At 45.5% G+C, this 24,966-nt stretch overlaps 2 protein-coding genes across 5 annotated transcripts in view; both read left to right on the plus strand.

Annotated features, from left to right (window-relative positions):
* LOC141106757 (uncharacterized) overlaps positions 1 to 24,966 on the plus strand; it is a 168,518-nt gene that overhangs the window by 93,749 nt on the left and 49,803 nt on the right. The window lies entirely within an intron of this gene.
* On the plus strand, positions 11,234 to 24,580 carry LOC141104590 (uncharacterized). 4 transcript variants are annotated; one of them, XM_073594213.1, is made up of 9 exons: positions 11,234 to 11,287; positions 16,066 to 16,196; positions 17,293 to 17,448; positions 17,535 to 17,658; positions 17,755 to 17,852; positions 17,943 to 18,054; positions 18,442 to 18,528; positions 18,676 to 18,855; positions 23,518 to 24,580. In XM_073594213.1, the coding sequence occupies exons 2-9, from the start codon at positions 16,119 to 16,121 to the stop codon at positions 24,471 to 24,473; spliced, it is 1,791 nt and encodes a 596-aa protein (XP_073450314.1). In that variant the 5' UTR covers positions 11,234 to 11,287; positions 16,066 to 16,118; the 3' UTR covers positions 24,474 to 24,580. The 4 variants fall into 4 exon arrangements, with proteins under 4 accessions (XP_073450314.1, XP_073450315.1, XP_073450313.1 ...); XM_073594214.1 differs by having other exon boundaries at positions 11,242 to 11,287; positions 16,071 to 16,196; XM_073594212.1 differs by having other exon boundaries at positions 11,253 to 11,345.

Genomic DNA, 24,966 nt, shown 5'->3' on the forward strand with positions numbered 1-24,966 from the left:
CCGGCGGCGAAGATAGGGGGGGGGGCGAACCTCCGAAGGGGAGGGCGCCTTGGCGCTGTCTCCCAAAAGTGGAGAAGGGTACCTGTCAAAGACAGGTACCTGTTCCCCCCCTCCCTCCCCCCTGAAAGGTGCCAAATGTGGCACCAGAGGGGGGGAGGTAGCAGATAAGTGGAGGTTCCACTTTTGGGTGGAACTACGCTTTAAGGTGGTCTCCAGACTTAGAGGTGAGCTGACACTGCATGTAGTAATAAAGCGGAGTTTTCTTTTGAGACTGTCCCATAGCTCTACCCACAGTAACTTAAAAATGTTGCATTTGGAGTGGCGGGTCGAGCTGTGCCACCTCCACCAGTCAGCGTACCTCTTTTACCTCACTTCCAGTAACAGAATTAGATCCCGCCGGACACAGCGCGGATGTCATGCCTGTCCTGTTTTAACTCCTTTGCTCCCATACCATGTGGCTAGGTTGAGGGTCTCCGTGAAGCTGGCCTGCTCCCGGTTTCCGTGGGAGATGGCCTACTAGGAAATGAGCTAAAGCAGTGGCCTCCTCGCTAACGGAGGACAGCTCACCTCAAGCAGGTACCACGCCTCGACTGGTTGCTTTGTGTCTTTAGAGTGAACTTGGTTACTATTAGTTATGGTCTTGTTCTTTCTTAGCATGTTTCCTTGAAACAGTAATGTAGTGTACTTCATACCCCTCTAGTGCGATCACAGGCCCAGGTTCTTTTGTATACACCAGCCCCATTATGCACCCCTTTGAATAACTTCAGGCCAGGCTTGAGGAAAAGTTAACTGTCTTACTGTTACACCATGGGCTGAGTACTGTAGTCGAGACTGCTGGGTAAAATTGGAGACCAGGACTTCTATTGCCAATGCCTGCCTATTTTTACATATGATTGTCAACCCTGTGCAAGACACAGCCCATATAAGTGTGTAAGCAGGTTGGGAACTGTTACTGTTTAACCACTTCAGCCCCGGAAAGATTTAACCCCTTCCTGACCAGAGCACTTTTTACAATTTGGCACTGCGTCGCTTTAACTGCTAATTGCGCGGTCATACAATGCTGTACCCAAACGAAATTTGCGTCCTTTTCTTCCTACAAATAGAGCTTTCTTTTGATGGTATTTGATCACCTCTGCCGTTTTTATTTTTTGCGCTATAAACGGAAAAAGACTGAAAATTTTGAAAAAAAATTATATTTTCTACTTTTTGTTATAAAAAAAATCCAATAAACTCAATTTTAGTCATATATTTAGGCCAAAATGTATTCGGCCACATGTCTTTGGTAAAAAAAAATGTCAATAAGTGTATATTTATTGGTTTGCGCAAAAGTTATAGCGCCTACAAACTAGGGTACATTTTCTGGAATTTACACAGCCTTTAATTTATGACTGCCTATGTCATTTCTTGAGGTGCTAAAATGGCAGGGCAGTACAAAACCCCCACAAATGACCCCATTTTGGAAAGTAGACACCCCAAGGAAATTTCTGAGAGGCATGTTGAGCCCATTGAATATTATTTTTTTTTTTGTCCCAAGTCATTGAATAATGACAAAAAAAAAAAAAAATTACAAAAAGTTGTCACTAAATGATATATTGCTCACACAGGCCATGGGCAAATGACCCCATTTTGGAAAGTAGACACCCCAAGCTATGTGCTGAGAGGCATGTCGAGTCCATGGAATATTTTATATTGTGACACAAGTTGCGGGAAAGTGACAATTTTTTTTTTTTTTTTTTGCACAAAGTTGTCACTAAATGATATATTGCTCACACAGGCCATGGGCATATGTGGAATTACACCCCAAAATACATTTAGCTGCTTCTCCTGAGTACGGGGATACCACATGTGTGGGACTTTGTGGGAGCCTAGCCGCGTACGGGACCCCGAAAACCAATCACCGCCTTCAGGATTTCTAAGGGTATACATTTTTTATTTCACTCTTCACTACCTATCACAGTTTCGGAAGCCATGGAATGCCCAGATGGCACAACCCCCCCCCAATGACCCCATTTTGGAAAGTAGACACCCCAAGCTAATTGCTGAGAGGCATGGTGAGTATTTTGCAGCTCTCATTTGTTTTTAAAAATGAAGAAAGACAAGAAAAAAAAATTTTTTTTTTTCAATTTTCAAAAAGTGAGGTCTGCAAAATACTTACTATACCTCTCAGCAAATAGCTTGGGGTGTCTACTTTCAAAAATAGGGTCATTTGGGGGCTGGGGGGTGCTACCTGGGCATTCCATGACCTCCGAAACTGTGATAGGCAGTGAAGAATGAAATAAAAAATGTACGCCCTTAGAAAGCCTGAAGACGGTGATTGGTTTTCGGGGTCCCGTACGCGGCTAGGCTCCCAAAAAGTCTCACACATGTGGTATCCCCGTACTCAGGAGAAGCAGCAGAATGTATTTTGGGGTGTAATGTCACATATTCCCATGGCATGTTTGAGCAATATATCATTTAGTGACAACTTTGTGCAAAAAGAAAAAAATGTGTCTCTTTTCCGCAACTTGTATCACAATATAAAATATTCCATGGACTCGACATGCCTCTTAGCAAATCGCTTGGGGTGTCTACTTTCCAAAACTGTCCTGGCATTTTATGCACAACATTTAGAAGCTTATGTCACACATCACCCACTCTTCTAACCACTTGAAGACAAAGCCCTTTCTGACACTTTTTGTTTACATGAAAAAAATTATTTTTTTTGTTTGCAAAAAAATTACTGTGAACCCCCAAACATTATATATTTTTTTTAAAGCAAATGCCCTACAGAATAAAATGTTTCTTGATCTCTTGCTGTCCTCTCCTGTCTGTTGACGGGGGTGGCCACCTGCACATCGGCGCCATGTTTTCCACGCCCATACACTGACATCTCCCTGAGGTAATTCAGGTGTGGGCTGTGTGGGTCATCCCGGACGGTTGGGTGGTTGCTGCATCTGTGCACCCCCCTTTGATGGTGGATGTCTTTTGGACGCCCATGCGTCACCGCCCGTACATGACGCTGGGGGTGTAGCCTTCGGGGTCTTGTGGGTATATCTGGACGTTCAGCACGGTTGGGATTCTGATTCATTACTTGGCGATTGGATAGAGCGGTCACATCTCTAAGAACAAACTGACAACCATTGGATGTTTTTCACTCCTATTGAGGTACAACTTTTTTACTTTCCTGACACCCATTGGGTTTGTTACATTGTTTTTATACACATGTAATACTATATCATTCTACATTGCCCCGTAGTCTCTCTGCCCATACCAGTTTTATAACCATGCATTCATGCATTTACTATATTCCATATCTCAGTTAGTTTGTTCATACCAAGATACTCTTATAACCTTAATTCACTCACTTACATCTTTATGTATATATAAATTAAAGCTTAGAACCCTATACAATAAGTTCATTTTGCAGTTATGATGCCCTCTGATATATATGCATCCTTGCAGACATTTTCCAGACACAATGTTAAGGGGCTAAGTGGAGACCGCAGTGAGAAATACCCCTATCCAGACCGTGCTGATCCTCCGGATGTTCCCCTATTGTGGCCTTTGTTTTGTTCCGCCTCCTCAGCTCCCGAGCTGGATGCATTACACTGCTGCCATCTCGATATCCAGCGTTTGGCGATTCATCTCAGACTCCGGTAAGTATGAGGTCTCTGCATCAGGCCTCTCTTGCTAATCATTCCATCTGCCCCCATTTACCAACCACATACATTTATTGATCTTATTACTTACATTGCAGATACAACATTCATGCATCCGCCCCTGAAGAGCGAGCAGGGTCTCGCGAAATGCATAGGGCTTTTTTGATGCTTATTTTATGCCGGTACATGCTGGGTATTATTGATGTCTGCATTATGTTTACATACTTCCCTGTCCACATGTATGTACATTTTATCATCTTATTTTGTATGTGTACTTACTGACCCAGCAATTTTCAAGTTTTATTGTTGCTCATTGATGTATAACATTTGTAATAAATCTTTGTATATTTACGTTCATCTGTGTTGTGTACATTGGCTATTATGCCTGGTAACTCACAATCATTGTTGTTACCGCTCAGTTACATAACATTTTGAAATGAATAAATTGATTTTGTCTCAGTGTTCACTGTGGACATTGGCTCAACCTCTCTCACCTCATCTAAAGTCCCAGGGCTATTTTTCTTGTTTTTTTGTGCACTATTAGGGATTGAGGTGTCAGAGGGGTCACGCCAGACCTTAATCTTCCTTTTTTTACAGAATAAAATGGTGGGTGTTTCATTTTTTTTTCACACAGTATTTGTGCAGCGATTTTTCAAACGCATTTTTTTGGGAAAAAACACACTTTTTTAAATTTTAATGCACTAAAACACACTATATTGCCCAAATGTTTGATGTAATAAAAAAAGATGATCTTAGGCCAAGTACATGGATACCAAACATGACATGCTTTAAAATTGCGCACAAACATGCAGTGGCGACAAACTAAATACATTTTTAAAAGCCTTTAAAAGCCTTTACAGGTTACCACTTTAGACTTACAGAGGAGGTCTACTGCAAAAATTACTGCCCTCGATCTGACCTTCGCGGTGATACCTCACATGCATGGTGCAATTGCTGTTTACATTTGATGCCAGACCGACGCTTGCGTTCGCCTTTGCGCGAGAGCAGGGGGGACAGGGGTACTTTTTTTTTCTTTATTATTTTTTTGCTTTTTTATCTTATTTGTAAACTGTTCCTTTAATTTTTTTTTTTTAATCATTTTTATTGTTATCTCAGGGAATGTAAATATCCCCTATGATAGCAATAGGTAGTGACAGGTACTCTTTTTTGAAAAAATTGGGGTCTATTAGACCCTAGATCTCTCCTCTGCCCTCAAAGCATCTGACCACACCAAGATCGGTGTGATAAAATGCTTTGCCAATTTCACAATGGCGCTGTTTACATCCGGCAAAATCTAAGTCATAAAATGCTCGTAGCTTCCGGTTTCTTAGGCCATAGAGATGTTTGGAGCCATTCTGGTCTCTGATCAGCTCTATGGTCAGCTGGCTGAATCACCGGCTGCATTCTCAAGTTCCCTGTTGGGACAGGAGAGCCAGAGAAAAACATGGAAGACGGAGGGAGGGAGGGGACATTCCCTCCCACTGCTTGTAAAAGCAGTCTGGAGGCTAATTAGCCGCTAGGATTGCTTTTACATGAAAGCCGACCACTGGCTGAAAAGAATGATACCAAGATGATACCTAAACCTGCAGGCATCATTCTGGTATAACAACTCAAAGTCCAGCAACATACCAGTACGTTGCTGGTCCTTGTTGGGCATATATTGTAAACTTTTTTTTTTTTTTTTTCATGCAGCCTGTGGGCAGAACGAAAAAAAGAGATTGATCGGTGGGTATGCCCACCATTAGAATACCTCCCTTCATCCACCCACTTCTAATGATGGGCATACATGCACCATTTATATATGTCGAAGCATGGGGGCATCTGTAGTGATATAATATTAATAGTATAGTAGTAGTAGTGATATAGTGGGTATGATAATTAATTAGTAAGTACTCTTCCGCAGCAACCCAATTCTTCCAGAGAGATGCACTTTATTGACTTCCAACACAGAACAAAGTCCACAGATGACAAAAATATCCAGCAGAGTATATCATTCAGAGTCCCATGTTCTTAGGTCTGTGTCTTCATACACAGACAAGCCTAACTTAAACTATAGACTGAATGCCGTGTTATATTCACTAGACACTGAATGGCTGAACAATTTGATTGGCCGTCTCCATTCAGGTCTTTTATATACTTTAGTCTTTCAGACAGACAACTCCCAGCCGTGAACAGCTGCAGTCATAAACCACCCCAATTTGCACTCCCGCATATCAACATCAACAAGTCCCCTTAGATATGTGTAATTAGATTAGATTAACAGATACCACCTGAACACCCTTTGAAATGTTCAAATAGACTTGCATAAGATTAACACATCAAAGGGTCTTCAGCTGTCCCTTTGCTATGTTAAAATTCAGTTGGCTTGGACAAATCCACCATCGTCAATCATCCTGTATGTGTACATACATATAATAATATAATGTCCCACATAAATCGGTGAACATATTACAACATATACAACAGCATCCACCCCAGAAGTTAGGAGCAAATCGCTCCTCCACCCACTGCTGCCCCCATGCTTCGGTATATATCACCTCCGCTGGAGTCACGGCTTTATATATTGTGGGAGCAAACGCTGTTGCTGTCAAGATAAATAAATCTGCGCTGCAGCTGAATGGCGTACCTGAAAACAAAAAAATGGTTAACAATAAAACACAGTAAACGGTAAAGTATAAAAAATTGCATACCTGAAAAGCAAACATGATAAAACATTGCAGAATAGAATACCGTAAAAAAGAGCAGAACAACAGAGAGAGAATAGAGAGAGAACAATAAAACGACAACTATTTTTATTTTATATTTTTTTGTGTTTTTTTTTTTTTTTTTCACGTTTTTTTGTAACTGTAACTTTTATAACTGTAACCGGTTCCAGGTTCGGGTCTCTCAAAATGCGATGGCATCTTGGGAGACCCTGTGAAAGTGTGCCTAGTCTGTGGAATGCTGTACCCTACGCTAATACTCAACTAGTGAATGGTAGCGTTCAAAACATTCACCAATGCAAAGACCAGGATTGTCAGGACAGGAGGGACAATAATAGCGGGTGTCACGCCTATATCCACGCTTTCTACAGACACAACATTTTTTTTGGGGGGTTCGTTGGGTAGGGGTACTCTGGAGGACATAAAGAAAATGCTTCTCATGCAGCCGACTGCATTTGGTTGGGGATGTGAATGGGGGAAGTACGGGCGCTGCAGAAGTGGTGGGTTCCCAATTAGAATTGGCGAATGCAGCAGGAAGGGCATTATGGGCACGACGGGCCTGTGTTTGTCTTCTTTTTGGTGGCAGCGGGACACTACTTGTGCTTGCCACCTCACCAGCTTGAACTGCACTTATGGGACTCGCCACGTCACCAAGTGTTACTGCAGTGCTGGTTTGACTACGACCAGGGTGTACTAGGCCGCTGGTGCTTGCCAGTTCCCCAAAACGCTACCAAAAAAACTGTTAGCGATCGCAGGGATCAGGCCTGACTCTGCGAACGCTGCAGTTATGTGTTTAGTGCTTTGTAAGTGACAGTGATCGATCGATACTGCACTTGGGTGGGCTGGGCCGGGCGGAGGGGCAAAACGCAGGTGCTAGCAGGTATCTGGGCTGATCCCGCTAACACTGCGTTTTTGGGAACCCTAAACTGCTGGGGATGCTAGTATAGATCTGATCAGATCAGATATTGATCTGTTCAGATACTATACCACTAAGGGAAGTGTATGCTGCGTGCGTGGGTGATAGCGGTACTGGCGCTAACCTGACGCTGCCTGGGGCGACGCAGATCTTATCTGACCCTAAAACCTAAGTTATATCACCGCCGGGCGATTAGGGGACTAAACCTTTATTAGGTAATAAACGGCGGGTTCCCTGACACTATAAAAAATAAACGAACTAACCAGCATCACCCGTAACAGTTATATGGTGATCAGTGGTGAAAGGGTTAACTAGGGGGCAATCAGGGGGTTAAAACCTTTATTCGGTAGTATATGGGGGTCCCCGTCGCTATAAAACACTGACGGCGAACCTAAATATTTACCTTCCTAACTAGCGTCACCAGTGACACTAATACAGCGATCAGAAAAACGATCGCTTAGTGACACTGGCAACGGGGGGTGATCAAGGGGTTAAAACTTTATTAGGGGGGTTAGGGGGGTACCCTAGACCTAAAGGGGGCTAACCCTAACTGCCCTACCACACTAACTGTCACAAACTATCACCAATGCAGTAATCAGAAAAAAAAAAAACTGCTTGGTGTCAGTGTGACAGGGGGGGAAGGTGTGATTAGGGGGTGATCAGGGGGTAAAGGGGGGTGTACAGTATGCCTGGCATGTTCTACTGTGTGTGTTGTGTTTGTGCACACATAGCGATGTCTTCTCTCCTCGGTGCCGGAACGGAAAATACCGAGCCGAGGAGAGATGACATCACTTCCTCCGCTTCTGTTTACTATGCAGAAGCCGAGGAAGACTGTCATTCGCCAGGAGCGATCGCGAGGGGGGAGCCATGAATGAGTGGCCTCCCCCTCACCTCTCATCGCTCCTGACGAGAATCCGACCGCCGCAGTCACCGGGGGGTCTGATCGGACCCCCCACCCGCGGGAAGGCAAGGACGTACCTGTAAGTCCTTTTGCCTGCCCGTGCCATTCTGCCGACGTACATCGTTGTGCGGCGGTCGGCAAGTGGTTAATAAGTCAGGCATTGGCTCAGGATGGGTTGGGAAAGGGTTAAGTTCACTGCTCCCGGTGCTCTGGATTTTTTGGGGCTTCGGCCAGCCCACCTGTGATATAGGTTGGGGGAAGGCTGAGGTCTGAGAGGCCCGGAGGCCCCGAATCCTTGGACACTCTGGTGTGGTGCTGTGCTGCTGCTGCTGCTGATGTTCCCATTTCTAGGAGAGACCAACTCATCTTCCTTCAATTCTGAGAACTCGGGATGCCACTATCGATGAACTCAGGTACCTTAGTCCCAGTAACAGAATGGGACTTTAATGACATCCCAGTCTTAGTCCGTAGGATTCAATATTGAGTTGGCCCACCCTTTGCAGCTATAACAGCTTCAACTCTTCTGGGAAGGCCGTCCACAAGGCTTAGGAGAGTGTCTATGGGAATGTTTGACCATTCTTCCAGAAGCGCATTTGTGAGGTCAGGCACTGATGTGGATGAGAAGGCCTGGCTTGCAGTCTCTGCTCTAATTCATCCCAAAGGTGTTCTATAGGGTTGAGGTCAGGACTCTGTGCAGGCCAAGTTCCTCTACCCCAAACTTGCTCATCCATGCCTTTAGGCCACTTTCACTCTGAGGCGCTTTACAGGTGCTACAGCGCTAAAAATAACACCTGCATAGCGCCTGTCTCCTGTCTCTCCAGTGTGAAAGCCCAAGTGCTTTCACACTGGAGCGGTGCGCTTGCAGGGCGGTAAAAAAAGTCTTGCAAGCTGCATCTTTGCACCGCTGTAGGAACGGTGTATACACTGCTCCTAAAGCGCCCCTGCCCATTGAAAACAATGGGGCAGCGGTGCTTTGTGGGCGGTTTTAACCCTTTTTCGGCCGCTAGCGGGGGTAAAAACCGCCCCGCTAACAGCCGAATAGCGCATGTAAAGCGGCGCTAAAAATAGTGCCACTTTACCGCCAATGCGCGTCTGCCCCAGTGTGGAGGTAGTTATAGGCTACTTTCACACTGGGGCGGGCGTCGGCGGTAAATGGGCAGGGGCGCTTTAGGAGCGCCACTTTTTTTACCTTCCTGCAAGCGCACCGCAGCAGAGACAGGAGAGGCGCTATGTAGGCGCTATTTTTAGCACTGTATCGCTTGTAAAGCGCCGCAGTTTGAAAGTGCTCTTATGGACCTTGCTTTGTGCACTGGTCCAAATCATTTGGTGGAGGGGGGATTATGGTGTGGGGTTGTTTTTCAGGTGTTGGGCTTGGCCCCTAAGACCCCTTTCACACTGAGGCATTTTCATGCTAAAAAAAGCGCCTGAAAAGCTCATGAAAACCTATTTTCATTAAAATCAATGAATGCTTTCATACTGGGGCAGTGCGCTGGCAGGGTGGTGAAAAAACGCCCCTTTCCATTGAAATGAATGGAAAGTGCTTCAAAAGCGCCTGAAAAACTCTTCAAAAGAGCCTCAGTGTGAAAGAGGCCTTAGTTCCAGTGAAAGAAACTCAAGGCGTCAGCATACCAAGACATTTTGGACAATTTTTATGCTCCCAACTTTGTGGGAACGTTTTTGGGGACCGCCCCTTCCTGTTCCAACATGACTGCGCCCCAGTGTACAAAGCAAGGTCCATAAAGACATGGATGAGTGAGTTTGGGGTGGAGGAACTTGACTGGCCTGCACAGAGTCCTGACCTCAACCCAATAGAACACCTTTGGGACTAATTAGAGCGGAGACTGCGAGCCAGGCTTTCTCGTCCAACATCAGTGCCTGACCTCACAAATACTTCTGGAAGAATGGTCAAACATTCCCATAGACACACTCCTAAACCTTGTGGACAGCCTTCCCAGAAGAGTTGAAGCTGTTATAGCTGCAAAGGGTGGGCCAACTCAATATTGAACCCTATGGACTAGGACTGGGATACCATTAAAGTTCATGTGTGTGTAAAGGCAGGCGTCCCAATACTTTTTGACAATACAGTGTATATTCCCCTGTGTATACCCTTAGGCTTAATGTACAGGGGACGTTTTTACAACCTCTCCTGAACAATTTAACTTGACAGGTAGTAACCCATGTTTAAGCCTGGTTTCACACATGTGCGGTGCGAATTGAAGCTCAGGTTTCACTGGGGAGATAACAATCTCCTGTTCAACGGATTCATTGCGTTTTTGCTCAGGATTAGAGAGCAGGGAGAGGGGGAGGGAGGGGGGGGGGGAGAGGGGGAGGTGTAGTGAGGAGAAAGAGAAAATCCTTGTTCAGAACGCAATGCATCTGCGAATCAGATGCGTTCCCATAGGAGATAATAGGCTTGTAGTTCGCACCGCAATGCCCAAAAAACGCACACGTTTTTTGTGCAATGCGCAGTGCGAATGCAACGCACATATGTGAACCAGATGCATTCATATGAATGTATTTTAAAATGTCCTGCGAATTAGATGCGGTGTAAGCCGCATCTAATTCGCATAGGTGTGAACCCGGGCTAAAACATCTTACTACTTATTGACCTACAGCTACCACTAGTAATAGCCCTTCTGCTTGTGAGATTAGGAAGTGTCCTCAGTACAGGAGAGGTGTCAGCCATTTTTTTGTAGTCCAAACATATATATTTTTAGCTTGTACGATAAACTAGAAAGATTTTCAAGTGTAACCAGTATGGAACTTCATAATGATATAATGTAATGTTATTGTTATAAAAATATTGAAACTGTAGCAGATATTAAGAAGAATGAATTAAATGTCCTGAGAGCAGGAGGGGCAGTTGCCATTTTGTTGTAGCCTCAATGTGTTATTCCTCTTTACCAGCTTTATATTTCTTTATTAAAACAGTCCTAGCAATAGCGATACAGCCATTACCTATATTCTCTGTACAAAGCTGATTTGGGAGTTGTATGTTATATAATTACGCTTGCTGTGTGAGGGTGGCGACCATTTTCTTGTAGTCCACATGAGAGACATCTCTAGTTGTCACATATCTCCTCTGTGTATTCTTCAACAGTGTTAGAAGTGGAGGCAGCACAGTGTGGAGGTAACATGCTGTCTTTCCTGTAATAGATATTAGTTTATGAGCCATGTAGAGGAGACGGGTGAGTGTGTGATGTATGGTGGGGCGTTGTATGAGGGTGAGTGGGTTTATAAAGGATGCAGCAGTAATATGGCTAATGCATGGTGGTTTGCTAAAAAAAAAACAAGTCACTTTCATTTCAATGCATGGACTATACATAATGTATATATCTACACGTCCCTACCTCCTGGACTGTTGGAGGAGACGGGAGCACTGGTAGGGTTGCCACCTTTTCTTCAAGCCGAACCTGAACACTTCAGCAGTGCCCATTTATTTTTGTAGTATACACTATAGGATTGTAAAAGACTAAGGATGGGCTCCGGCGTGTTCACACACCCCACGTGCAGAGCCCGCCAGGAAGTCGGGCTCTGCACGTGGGGTGTGCAAACACTCCAGAGTTCATCCTTATAAAAGACCTAAGACACCTTTGGGTGCCCCAAGGAGAGCAGCAATGCGGCGCATGTAGCATGCCGTGGCAAACAATGGATTTGGCCAAATCCTGTTACCAGTGGGAGGGGCTTAAAGGGGCGCGGTTAAATAAAACAAAAGCATTTTGGCAGTTGGCTCCACAAACTTACCTAGCGTGGGCACCTGGGGCAATTGCTCCACATCTCTTATGGGGTGCCCAGGGTCCCAGATGTAACGAGCATCCCCTCTGTGGCAGCTAGCATCTCTCTGATTTGGGGGAGGGGGGGGTAAGAGGATATGTGCTAGGGGGCGCTTTTGAAGGGGAGAGCACTTCTGCTAGCAGGGAGGTGTGGGGGGGGGTTCGTTATGTGCTGGGGGGGAAGCTTTGGGAGGGGGAAAATACATCTGCTATTGGGGAGGTGGGGGGGTTGTTATGTGCTGGGGGGGCACTTTGGGAGGGGAGAGGACTTGTGCTAGCGGGGAGGGTGGGGGGCTCCGTTATGTGCTTTGGGAGGGGAAAGCACATGTGCTAGTAGGGAGGTGGGGGGGCTCCTTTATGTGCTGGGGATCACTTTGGGAGGAGAGAGAACTTGTGATAGCAGGGAGGTGGGGGGCTCTGGTATGTGCTGGGGTGCTTTAGGAGGGGAAAGGACTTATGCTAGTGAGAAGGAAGGTCTGTTATGGGGGGGGGGCACTTTGGGAGGGGAGAGGACTTGTGCTAATAAGGAGGTGGTGAGTTGGATATATGCAAGGAGGGCGCTTTGGGAGGGGAGAGGACTTGTGCTACTATGGAGGTGGGGGGGGGGTCCGTTATGTGCTGGGGGGGAGCATTGGGAGGGGAAAGGACATGTTCTAGTAGGGAGGTGGGGGGGTTCGTTATGTGCTGGGGGGGGCACTTTGGGCATTCACTGTGAACATGCTTAGGGGGGAAACAGCTGAGTTGAGTGAATGAAGGGAGATGACTCGCCCCCTGGTCTTCACTCTTGAACCCTTGCAGTCATTGTCCACACAGTGCCACCATGGCAGGCTGTGCTCTAGATATGGCCGTGCTGTCCCTTCTCATGGATGCTGGCACGCCCCCCCCCCCCCCCCCCCTCCTCTCTCCATACTCCCCTAGTTTTGGCCCTGTCCAGGGACATCAGTCAAGTATGGTATATACAGTGCCTTGAAAAAGTATTCATACCCTTTAAAATTTTCCGCATTTTGTCATGTTACAACCAAAAACGTAAATGTTATTTTTTTGGAATTTTATGTGATAGACCAACACAAAGTGGCACATAATTGTGAAGTGGAAGGAAAATAATAAATGGTTTTAAAAAATGTTTACAATTATCTGAAAAGTGTGGTGTGCATTTGTATTCAGCCCCCCTGAGTCAATACTTTGTAGAACCACTTTTCACTGCAATTACAGCTGCACGTCTTTTTGGGGATGTCTTTACCAGCTTTGCACATCTAGAGAGTGAAATTTTTGCCCATTCGTCTTTGCAAAATATCTCAAGCTCTATCGGATTGGATGGAGAGCGTCTGTGAACAGCAAATTTCAAGTCTTGCCACAGATTCTCAGTGGGATTTAGGTCTGGAATTTGACTGGGCTGTTATCCTTTGATCTAAACCATTCCATTGTAGCTCTGGCTGTATGTTTAGGGTCATTGTCCTGCTGGAAGGTGAACCTCCACCCCAGTCTAAAGTCTTTTGCAGATTCTAACAGGTTTTCTTCTAATGCCGCGTACACACGATCGGACTTTTCGTCTACAAAAGTCCGACAGCCCATCCAACAGACTTTCAACGGACTTTTGTCAGACTTGCGGCAGACTTTCTAACGAACGGACTTGCCTACATACGATCACACAAAAGTCCGACGGATTCATACATGATGACGTACACCGGACTAAAATAAGGAAGTTGATAGCCAGTAGCCAATAGCTGCCCTAGCGCCGGTTTTTGTCCGTCGGACTAGCATACAGACGAGCGGATTTCTGGGTCCGGCGGAGTTACGACGTAAAGATTTGAAGCATGTTTCAAATCTAAAGTCCGTCAGATTTGCGGCTGGAAAAGTCAGCTGAAAGTCCGGGGAAGCCCACACACGATCGGATTGTCAGCCGGCTTTAGTCCGTCAGCGTCCGTCGGACTTTTGTAGACGAAAAGTCCGACCGTGTGTACGCGGCATAAGAATTCCCTCTATTTGGCTCCATCCATCTTCCCATCAACTCTGACCAGCTTCCCTGTCCCTGCTAAAGAAAAGCATCCCCACAACATGATGCTGCCACCATCATGTTTCACAGTGGGGATGGTGTGTTCAGGTGATGTGCAGTGTTAGTTTTCATCCACACATAGCATTTTGTTTTTAGGCCAAAAAGTTCAATTTTGGTCTTATCTGACCAGAGCACCTTCTTCCATGTGTTTGCTGTGTCCCCCACATGGCTTCTCACAAACTGCAAACAGGACTTCTTATGGCTTTCTTTCAACAATGACTTTCTTCTTGCCACTCTTCCATAAAGGCCAGATTTGTGGATTACATGACTAATAGTTGTCCTTTAGACAGATTCTCCCACCTGAGCTGTGGATCTCTGCAGCTCCTCCAGAGTTACCATGGACCTCTTGGCTGCTTCTCTGATCAATGCTCTCCTTGCCCGGCCTGTCAGTTTAGGTGGACGGCCATGTCTTGGTAGGTTTACAGTTGTGCCATACCCTTTCCATTTCCCGATGATGGGTCGAACAGTGTTCAAAGCTTGGGATATTTTTTTATAACCTAACCCTGCTTTAAACTTCTCCACAACTTTATCCCTGACCTGTCTGGTGTGTTCCTTGGCCTTCATGATGCTGTTTGTTCACTAAGGTTCTCTAACAAACTTCCGAGGGCTTCACAGAACAGCTGTATTTATACTGAGATTAAATTACACACAGATGAACTCTATTTACTAGTTGGGTGACTTCTGGAGGCAATTGGTTCCACTAGATTTTAGTTAGGGGTATCGGAGTAAAGGGGGCTGAATACAAATGCACGCCACAATTTTTGAGATATTTATTTGTAAAAAAAAACGTGAAAACCATTTATCATTTTCCTTCCACTTCACCATTATGTGCCACTTTGTGTTGGTCTATTACATAAAACCCCAATAAAATACATTTTATGTTTTTGCTTGTAAATTGACAAAATGTGGAAAATTTCAAGGGGTATGAATACTTTTTCGAGGCACTGTATATATAGTAACATTGGTCTGAGTTGAAATCATGTAACTCTATATAATACATCCATGCCTGGAATTATTCTTTAAATTGCCCAGGGTGTACAGTATTGCAGCCGTCCCCACGGCCTGGATTGTGGGGAAATAGGTCAGGACAAAGCTGATTGCGGGAAAAAGCCGTCTAAACAAAATAGGACTTTCCAGGCAGATCTGAGACACTTGTCAGCTATGGGGGTAGATTTCCTTGGCTCTGAAATGTACTATTTTTTGAGACAGGTGGCAAGCGGTGGGGGGAGACGCTGCTCTGGTTTTGGTGATCGCAGCACAGGGGACCTGGGGCAACCACCAGGGATTCACGGCATGCTACTGCACGTATCAATTATTGTCATTAGGACATCAGGTTTGCTATTGGAGAAACACTATATTGCCAAAAATATTGGGACACCTGCCTTTACATGCACTTGAACTTTAATGGCATCCCAGTCTTAGTCCGTAGGGTTCAATATTGAGTTGGCCCTTTGCAGCTATAACAGCTTCAACTCTTCTGGGAAGGCTGTCCACAAGGTTTAGGAGTGTGTCTATGGGAATGTTTGACCATTCTTCCAGAAGTACATTTGTGAGATCAGGCATGGATGTTGGACAAGAAGGCTTGGCTCACAGTCTTCACACGAATTCATCCCAAAAGGTGTTTTATCGGGTTGAGGTCAGGACTCTGTGCAGGCCAGTCAAGTTCCTCCACCCCAAACTCACTCATCCACGTTTTTATGGACCTTGCATCATAATGCAGGGCTTGACAAATCCCAGGAGCATTCTTCCCACCGACCACCAATGTAAGGGACATTCTTCCCACTGACCGCCAATGATATGGTTTAAGCACAAGCATTATGTCAAAGGTTCCTCTAGGGGAGAAGGTTGAGAAAGATGTCATCATCTCTCTCCTTCTGCTCTTTTCAATAGCCACCTTATTGTAACTCACACTTATTTCCAGGCTATTGCTTAAGATGGTTTACCAAAGTACCCTTAAAATCATTTTACGAGTGCCCACAATACATACAGCAGTTATGTCATTTGGGAACTGAAGACTCAATTTAGATTGTCACAAAAGTGAAAATGAGCCTGTTTTATCATGCCATGTTTTCCTTGTTGCAGAACAGAGTCCCTCCCCTGAGCAGCAGAGCCCATTTCTGATCAAATCCCCGAGGATGGAGAAGGAGCAGAGTCACATGACCGAGAGGATATTAAACCTCACCCTGGAAATCATCTACCTGCTGACCGGAGAGGTGAGGAGGATTCTGGGAGGTCACATGACATCACTCTTATCTCTATTAATAAAACACAGACCTAACCAAATAGGTGAGAGGAGGATTCTGGGAGGTCACATGACATCACTTTTATCTCTATTAATAAAACCCAGACCTAACCGGAGAGGTGAAGAGGATTCTGGGAGGTCACATGACATCACTCCTATCTTTATTAAAGTGATAGTTACAAAAAAAAAACTTTTACAAACATGTCATACTTATCTGCTCTGTGCAAGGATTTTGCACAGAGTAGCCCCGATCCTCCTTTTCTGGGGTGTCCCGGCGGGACTCCTGGCTCCTCCTCTTCATCGGGTTCCCCTACGGAGAGCCGCTTTCCCTGGGGGGGCACCGGTGTGGGTGCGCTCATGAGTCCCGCTGCTGCGCCTATTGACACAGACAGCAGGACTCGGCCCTGCCCCCGACTCCCCTGTCACTGGATGTGATATCAATCTATCTGATGAGGACTCGAGACAGCGGCTGGAGCCGCCGGGCTTGTGCTCATTGCTGGAACAATCTGGTGCAGGTAAGAAAAAAGGGGGGGGGGGGGTCTGAGGGGCATCTGAAGCACAGAAGGTTGTTCACCTTAATGCATAAAATGCATTAAGGTGAAAAACCATTAGACTTTACAACCCCTTTAATAAAACACAGACCTGGGCAGAAATTTGAAAGACGATGTATAGTCGACCATTGCGAAGTTGCGGCCTTAGTCGTTCATGGATTTTTTCCCAGCCTAGCATTCCCGCATCATAACAGTTTACCGCATGTAGCGATCTCGAGTGTTTCACTGAGTGTTCATTTTGTTCTAAAAGCCCTAAGATGTCACCCAAATGCCCCCCTCCTGAAGAGCCCGAAGAAGAGGCACCACCAGAGGCATTTAATAGGCATAATAGGCTTGCCCCCCCCCCCCCCCCCCCCCCAAAAAAAATCCAAAATTTGTAGATTTTCACAATTTGCAGGTGCTCAAAGAAAGTAACCCCCGCGAACTTCGGGGGTCGACTGTAATAGCTTTAATTTGTAAAAAGTTTAATTTTATTTGGAGTGTGATATAACTTGGTTGCTTTTGAATTACATATAGAATTATATAGCTTTCAAGTTATCAGATGGCTTGGTGTCATCCAACTTAATGAAGACTCAAAGCCCCGTTATAGAGCCTCCATCTAACTCCTTAAGACAGAAGAACAAGAAGGTCAAAGAAGTCACCAGTGAGATCATCGAGCTGTTGACAGGAGAGGTGAGCGGTGCCGGGAATTCTGGGACATTATCCAGTAACAGACAAGGGATGTGTCTGGATGGTGACTGTATCATTGTGTGTGTCAGGTTCCTATAAGATGTCAGGATGTCACTGTCTATTTCTCCATGGAGGAGTGGGAGTATCTAGAAGGACACCAGAATCTCTACAAGGACATTATGATGGAGAACCGGCCACCCCTCACATCACCGGGTAAGAGGAGACTTTAATTTCTTATATAGGAGAGAAGAATATTGAGGATCCACCTAGATATACAATGTATTCATTCAGTGTGTGTGTTTCCTACAGATGAAATCAGTAACAGAAATCCCCTAGAGAGATGTCTCCATCCTCTCTATTCCCAGGACTCCACAGAGGAACATCAGGAGATCCCTCTGGAGGATCAGGTAGATGGAACTCAATGTCTTACAAAGATTCGTCATACAAAGTCTTAGTTGGTCTTGGCAATATCTCTAAAATTGTTTTGTATCTGTTAGAATACAAATCCAATTATTATAAAAGTTAAAGTGAAAGAAGAAGCAGAAGAGATGTCTATGATGGGCGATGATCCATGTAAACCGGAGGAAATCCCTCCAGAAATCAGCTCAGGTGAGTAATAAACACTAAATCCCAAGAAGAGTCCCAGAATCTCCTTGTTCAGTCACTACAACAATCTCTTCTTCTCCCCCCTCCTCTGTCAGTAGGCAGTAATGGGGAGACAGTATGTGCCCAGTGGTGGAGTCAGGAGCCATCAGCCTCTATTAGACTCCGGCTCTCCTCCTCACATCATGTCATTGTGTGTTACCAGCCAAGAGACATGACCAGGAGGATCAGAAAACCAGAGGATCAGCAGTGCTGAGGGTTACTTCTGAGCGGGGGATTACCAAAGCTTGGGGTTGCTACTGAGTGGGAGATAGCTGAGCTATTACCCTACACACTCTCTGGGGCTCTCATACATCTCAGTACAGGGAACCTCACTCTCGTTTTTATTCCCAGACCCCGGAGACATCAAAGTTGAAGAGGAGGAAGAAGAAATACAAGTGAGGATTAAAGAGGAGGAAGTTCCTATGGAGATCAGCAGAGGTGAGTAAAACATTTGGTAGAGAACACCACCACGTGTTGGTCTTGTTTGGAGAACACTTCTTGTTGGCTGCTTGTTTCTATAGACTGCTTTTGAAAACTAAAAAAATATCATTATTACTCTTGCGTGCCTATATGTGTGTTCCACAGATGGATCCAGTAACAGAAATACCCCAGAGAGATGTCCCCATCCTGGTAGTCTCTCATACATCTCAGTACAGGGGGCTTCACTCTCATCTCTATTCACAGACCCCGGAGACACCAGAGACACTCAGAGAGACCACAAAGCTGAGGAGGAGGAAGAAGGACATTTGAGGATTAAAGAAGAAGGTGAGCAATAAACACTAAATCTCGAAAAGAATCCCAGATTCTCCTTTTTCGTCATTACAACAGCCACATGAATTATACTTCTATGGTGCCTTCTTTGAACTTCAGTTAGGATTTTTAGGGTGCGTTTATAATTGCTTTGATCTCTGAATGGGTTGCTTCTCAGAGGGCAGTTGGCAGGTGATTACATAGTAGGTAAGGTTGAATAAGGACAATAATCCTTCCAGCTCAAACTGTGTAGGTGTACGTGTGTCAGTGTCTATAATTGTTTCCCATAGCCCTCTGCAGCACCCTGGATTTTAGGCAGGGTTGCTCCCCCAAAATTTACCTGCCAGGAATAATTATCCTGGTTGGTTGTTGGAGATCTATTGATTTGGCCTTGTTGCACTTTTCTCTTCTACCACTAGGTGGCCTGGTAGTAGGTGGTACTAGATATGTGAAGGACAACGCAAGGTCAGGTTATGGGTATATGGGGTATCTCAGCCAATAGGCAGGGGTTTTCTTGAATCCCTTGGCCTGCTGGGAGGGCCTTTATTATTCAGGTGGAGTCAGGTGATCTGTGTTCTGTGCCACCTGGACGGCTGTCTGGGTGGACGTGTGTTGTACTGCCCAGGCTGCTAGGCTAGAGATTGGGCCTATCCCGGGCACATCTGGCTACTAGGCTGTCTGAGGGCCTATCCAGAAGCAAGAGAGCAGCGCAGGGTTGGGCTTGCAGTCTAACCAAAATGATGTTTCTCCTGGCTGGAGAACCATTCATGGTCGGAGGTAGAGGGGAAGCTGTCGCCAGTACGGGAGTATCCGCTGAATTACCAGGGACCACAGTGAGTAACTAAAGCAAGTACCGGAGCTGCATTCTCACCAACTGGGGACAGTGAAAAATCAAGCCAGGGACTCAGCCAGCGGAGGTGACGCTTGCAGAGCAGCCTTGTATGTCAAGCCAGGAACCGAGCAGGCCAGCGGGGGTGACGCTTGAGAGGTATCTTGAGTGCCAAGCTAGGTACCCAGCAGAGAAGCGGGGGTGACGCTTAAAGGAAGATACTACCGTGAAGATTGGAGGAGCTCAAGGGATTCAGTGACAGTGAATCAGCGGGTCTAGTAAGAGACCGGGAGCTCAGTGGGCTGAAGAACTAGAAGGAGTGATTGTAGTGGAATAGAAAGGAACTGTTCAGCTTTGTGTTAGGAACTGTTTATTTATTATTTATTTATTTCAGGTACTTGTATAGCGCCGTCAATTTACGCAGCGCTTTACATATACATTGCACTTTCACATCAGTCCCTACCCTCAAGGAGCCTACAATCTAAGGTCCCTAACTCACATTCATACACACTAGGGACAATTTTAGACAGGATCCAATTAACCTTCCAGCATGTCTTTGGAGTGTGGGAGGAAACCGGAGTACCCGGAGGAAACCCACGCAGGCACAGGGAGAACATGCAAACTCCAGGCAGGTGGTGTTGTGGTTGGGATTCGAACCAGCAACCCTTCTTACTGCTAGGTGAGAGTGCTACCCACTACACCACTGTGCTGCCCAACTGTTAAAGACTGTTGCCATAGGAGACCGCATTCCTGCACATGCAGATGTGGCGTCTTGCTGGATGCTTTTCCCTGCATGGTTGTCCTCCTATATAAGTCTCGGAGTCTGTCAATTGAACTTGCAACTACCTAATGGTGTCCTGGCCCTAACCCTTTCTTCCCCAAAAGTTTGTTAAGAGAAACTCTTTTTGCATTCAAGAAGTGTCTGGCGCCCAATGACTTTAATCATCTTGCACCCACCATGCCTCACCACCCACTATACACAGAAGGATGTCGGCTATCTCTGGCCCTGGAGGTTCTCATTAGACCGAAGGAGGCCTGGGACCTTGCTACACCTCTATGTTGTGTTCTTTAAGATGCACGTTCAAGAATCTTTTAAAAATATCCATACTCCCCGCTGACACCACAAATTGTGGAAGAGAAATCCACATCCTTATCACCCTGACCGTGAAAACACCCCTGCGCAGTTTAAGGTTAAACCGTTTCTTCTCCAATCTCATTGTGTGGCCCCGTGTCCTCTTACACTCGCTGAGACTGAATATTTTTTTTCCTATGCTGGGATCACCATTGAGGTATTTGTAAATCACTATCTTGTCTCTTCTCCAGCGAGAATAAATTTAGTGCTTGTAGTCGTTCCTCGCAAATAAGGTCCTCCAATCCTCTTATTAATTTAGTTGCCCTTCTTTGGACTCTCTCCAGCTCCAGCACATCACTCCTGAAGACTGGTGACCAGAACTGGAGGGAATACTCCAGATGTGACCTAACCAGAGTTTTCTAAAGTGGCAGGATTAAAGTTTTATCTCTGGAGTATATCCCTTTTTTATACAAGCTAATATTCTGCTGGCTTTGGAGGCTGCAGCTTGACATTAAATGCTATTGCTCAGTCTGTCTTCTATTAGGACGCCCAGATCTTTCTCCATCCTTGATTGCCCCAGAGGTTCTCCCCCTAGTGAGTAGTTTGCGTTTTGTTTTTTGCCCCCAAGTGCATTACTTTACATTTCTCCTTTATTAAACCTCATTTGCCATGTAGTTGCCCACTCCATTATTTTGTTCAGGTCTTTCTATATCCTGATGTGAAGTTATTGCCCTGCTTATTTTTGTGTCATCTGAAAAAAATGGGATTGAGCTATTTATCCCATCCACTATATCATTTATGAATAAATTAAACAGAATTGGTCCCAAGACAGAGCCTTGGGTACCCACTTACCACTCTTGACTAGTCTGAGTACACGCTATTTATCACTACCCTTTGGACACGCCCCTGTCACCAGTTTTCTATCCAAGAACAAACCTTATGGTCCATGCCTGCAGACCTCAGCTTGTAGATTAAGCGTTTGTGGGGAACTATATCGAAAGCTTTTGCAAAATCCAGATACACCACATCCACAGGCCTCCCCCTATCTAGATGAAAGCTCACTTCCTTGTAGAATGTTAGGAGGTGATATGTTGCCTCCTGGATGCCTGTTTTAACTCTTAAAAGCCCATAGCACCACTTGGCAATTGCATGCATTACATGGTTGCAGTGTGGGTCTGTTCACTTGGATGGGTTGAATTTAGCAGCATGTATAGCACCAACTTCGGCCTCTATGTTAAAATAAGGAGGGCAGTAAGGAAGATGTGAAATCTTGGCTCAACCACCTATTTTTCCACCCCCAGTCACACCTGTTAATGAGGCCTTAGAGCACATGTCAGACACAAGGCCCGCGTGTCAAATCTGAAATTTCATGTGGCCCCCACACCCAGGGCTTTTTTCAGCTCCATTCTGCCAGCTCTAGTTCTCACTCTCCACTCACCACTATCACTTGTAAACACAGAAGAGATGAGTGCTGTGGAGGGAGATGGGGAGAGGTCAGAGCCAAGGAGGAGGGGTGGAAGTGAGATGTGGTCAGCCTGTGAAAGATAGCTGAACCCTGCACTCTGTGCATAGCACACCACTCAACCCTGAACTCTTCACTCTGTAGCATTCTCCTAAACTCAGTACATAACACATTCCTTAACCCTGCACTCTGTACGTCGCACACCCCTAAACCCTGCTCTCTGTATGTAGCTCACTTCTTAACTGTGCACTCTGAACACAGTGCACCCCTGAAGTCTACACCCTATACACTGTGTACTCCTGAACTCTGCACTCTGTATGTAGCGTACTCCTTAACTCTGTACATAACGCAATCCTGAACCCTGCACTTTTTAAGTCTCACACCCATAAACCCTGCACTTTGTACATAGTGTGCTCCTCAGCCCTGCACTCTGTAAATAGCGTACTCCTGAACTCTGTACGTAAGATAGTGTAGGTTGGACAGCGCTCAGAAGCTGGACTCAAGTATTGGATGGTGGCTGCAATAAACCACAAATGCTCTCAAAGAATTGCTGGTACTTTAATTGTGAAAAAGGTGATTAAAAACAGTACAATTGTGGGTTATGTTAACGCTACCACACCGGCTGCAGAGCTGACTGGGGCACTGATGGGTTGAAGTGTCAGATCGGGAGGATCCAATGGTGGGATGCCAACCTAGAATGCTAAGGTGCTGGCCGAATCCCACCATGTCCAACCCACACTATCTTTAGCATTTCAGCATCCAATCCCATGCTATTAGACAGCAGTATGGTTCAGCTGCGCTTACATTACACTTGAGTGAATCCTCCGTCATCAGCGCCTGGAACTTTTTTTTTTATTACTCTGTAAGTAGCATACTCCTGAACTCTGCACTCTGTACGTAGTGTACTTCTGAACTCTGCATTCTGTATGTAGCATACTCCTGAGCTCTGCACTCTAAATGCAGAGTACTCCTGAACTGTGCACTGTTTTAGCAGCATACTCCTGAACTCTGCACTTTGTAGGTAGCCTACTCCTGAACTCTGCACTCTGTACACAGCTCACATATGAACTCTGCACTCCGTATGTCGCACACCCCTAAACCCTGCACTCTGTATGTAGCCTACTCCTGACTGGCCCATTGAGGGCAACCATAATGCTGATGCGGCCTGTGATGAAATTGAGTTTGACACCCCTGCGTTAGAGAGTCCAAATCTCTTAAGGAAGAGTCATGTATTCTTTGAGTGCCATGCCAAAAGGGAACCCTAAACTCTATATTTAACTCTTCCTATTCTTCTCCCCTTTATATTTCCTGCAGATGGATGTCACAAGGGGGTAAAAAAATTTCCTTGTTCTGAGTGCAGTGAATGTTTTACTGAGAGAGCAGAGCTCATCTCACACCAGAGAAGTCACACAATACAGAAGAAGTACCCTTGTCCCGAATGTGGAAGATGTTTCAATGAGAGAGCAAAGCTAATGGTGCATGAAATTTGTCACAAAGAGGAGAAGCCATTGTCCTGCTCCCAGTGTGGCCTGTGTTTCAGTGACCAGTCCTATCTTCTCAGCCATCAGAAAGTTCACACGGGGGACACCTTATCTTGTGCAGAATGTGGGGACATGTTTACAGAGGAATCCTACCTTCTTCGGCATCAGAGGACGCACACCGGGAAGAAAGTATTTTCTTGTTCGGAGTGCGGGAAGAGTTTTCCAACGGAGTCCAATCTCATTAAACATAAACTAGTTCACTCAGGAGAGAAGCCGTACACTTGCCACACGTGTGGGAAATGCTTCGGAGAGAAGCGTAGCCTTTCGGTTCACCTGCGTCACCACGAGAAGCGGTTTTCCTGTTTGGTGTGCAGGAAATACTTTGTATCCAATTATTCTCTCCTCCAACATCAGAGGAGTCACACTGGGGAGCGCCCATTCGTGTGCTCCGAATGTGGCAAGAGCTTTGCGGACAAATCATGCCTCAGATCGCATTGGAAGACGCATCCGGAGATAGAATTCAAGCCGTATGTCTGCTCTGAATGTGAGCAGTGTTTCAGTCGCAAGTTGGACCTCGTTAGCCACCAAAGATTCCACGCGGCTGAGACACCCCACATGTGCTCAGCCTGCGGGAGATATTTTGTGAGCAAGAAAGTTTTACAGATGCACCAGAGCAACCTTAGCAATGAGACAGTGTTCGAATGTTCTGATTGCGGAAAGTCTTTCCCATGGAGAGGCTGCCTCACATACCACAAGAGCGAACACAATGAATGGAAGCCAACAGCGTGATAAGATGGAGGAATATGGGAGGGATTCAATGTGTTTTTTTTTATGTTTTTCATGAACTCTGTGGTTGGTTACGTTACACTGTAAATAAATTACATTTTTTGAGAGAGCGGATGGTTTTTGTGATCAATTTATTTACTTTAGGTAATGGTATACTTTAGTTATTTGGGTGAGGGGTCAGCCTCCGATGTGAGAGTTTTCATTAGTCTTGACTCTTGAATGCCTTACCAATGCTCTGACCAAGGATTTAAAACCATTTGTGTAGACTTGCCCTGGTTATACTAAGGGAAAAACATCATGGAAAAAATAAAGGTGCTACAGTCAGGGCTGGGACAAGGGGTGAGCAGAAGGGAAAGGTGCCCTGGGCACAGTGGAGCAAGGAGGGCAGAGAATGAACACAGTGTAATAAAAACCTATACTGCATGCATTAACAGTTTATGATCTCCATTTAAAAAGACAATTACCTGGTTCTCTAATTGATCCTCTGGTTTCAATA

This window comes from Aquarana catesbeiana, linkage group LG08 (genome assembly GCF_042186555.1).
Source record: "Aquarana catesbeiana isolate 2022-GZ linkage group LG08, ASM4218655v1, whole genome shotgun sequence".
Taxonomy (NCBI): domain Eukaryota; kingdom Metazoa; phylum Chordata; class Amphibia; order Anura; family Ranidae; genus Aquarana; species Aquarana catesbeiana.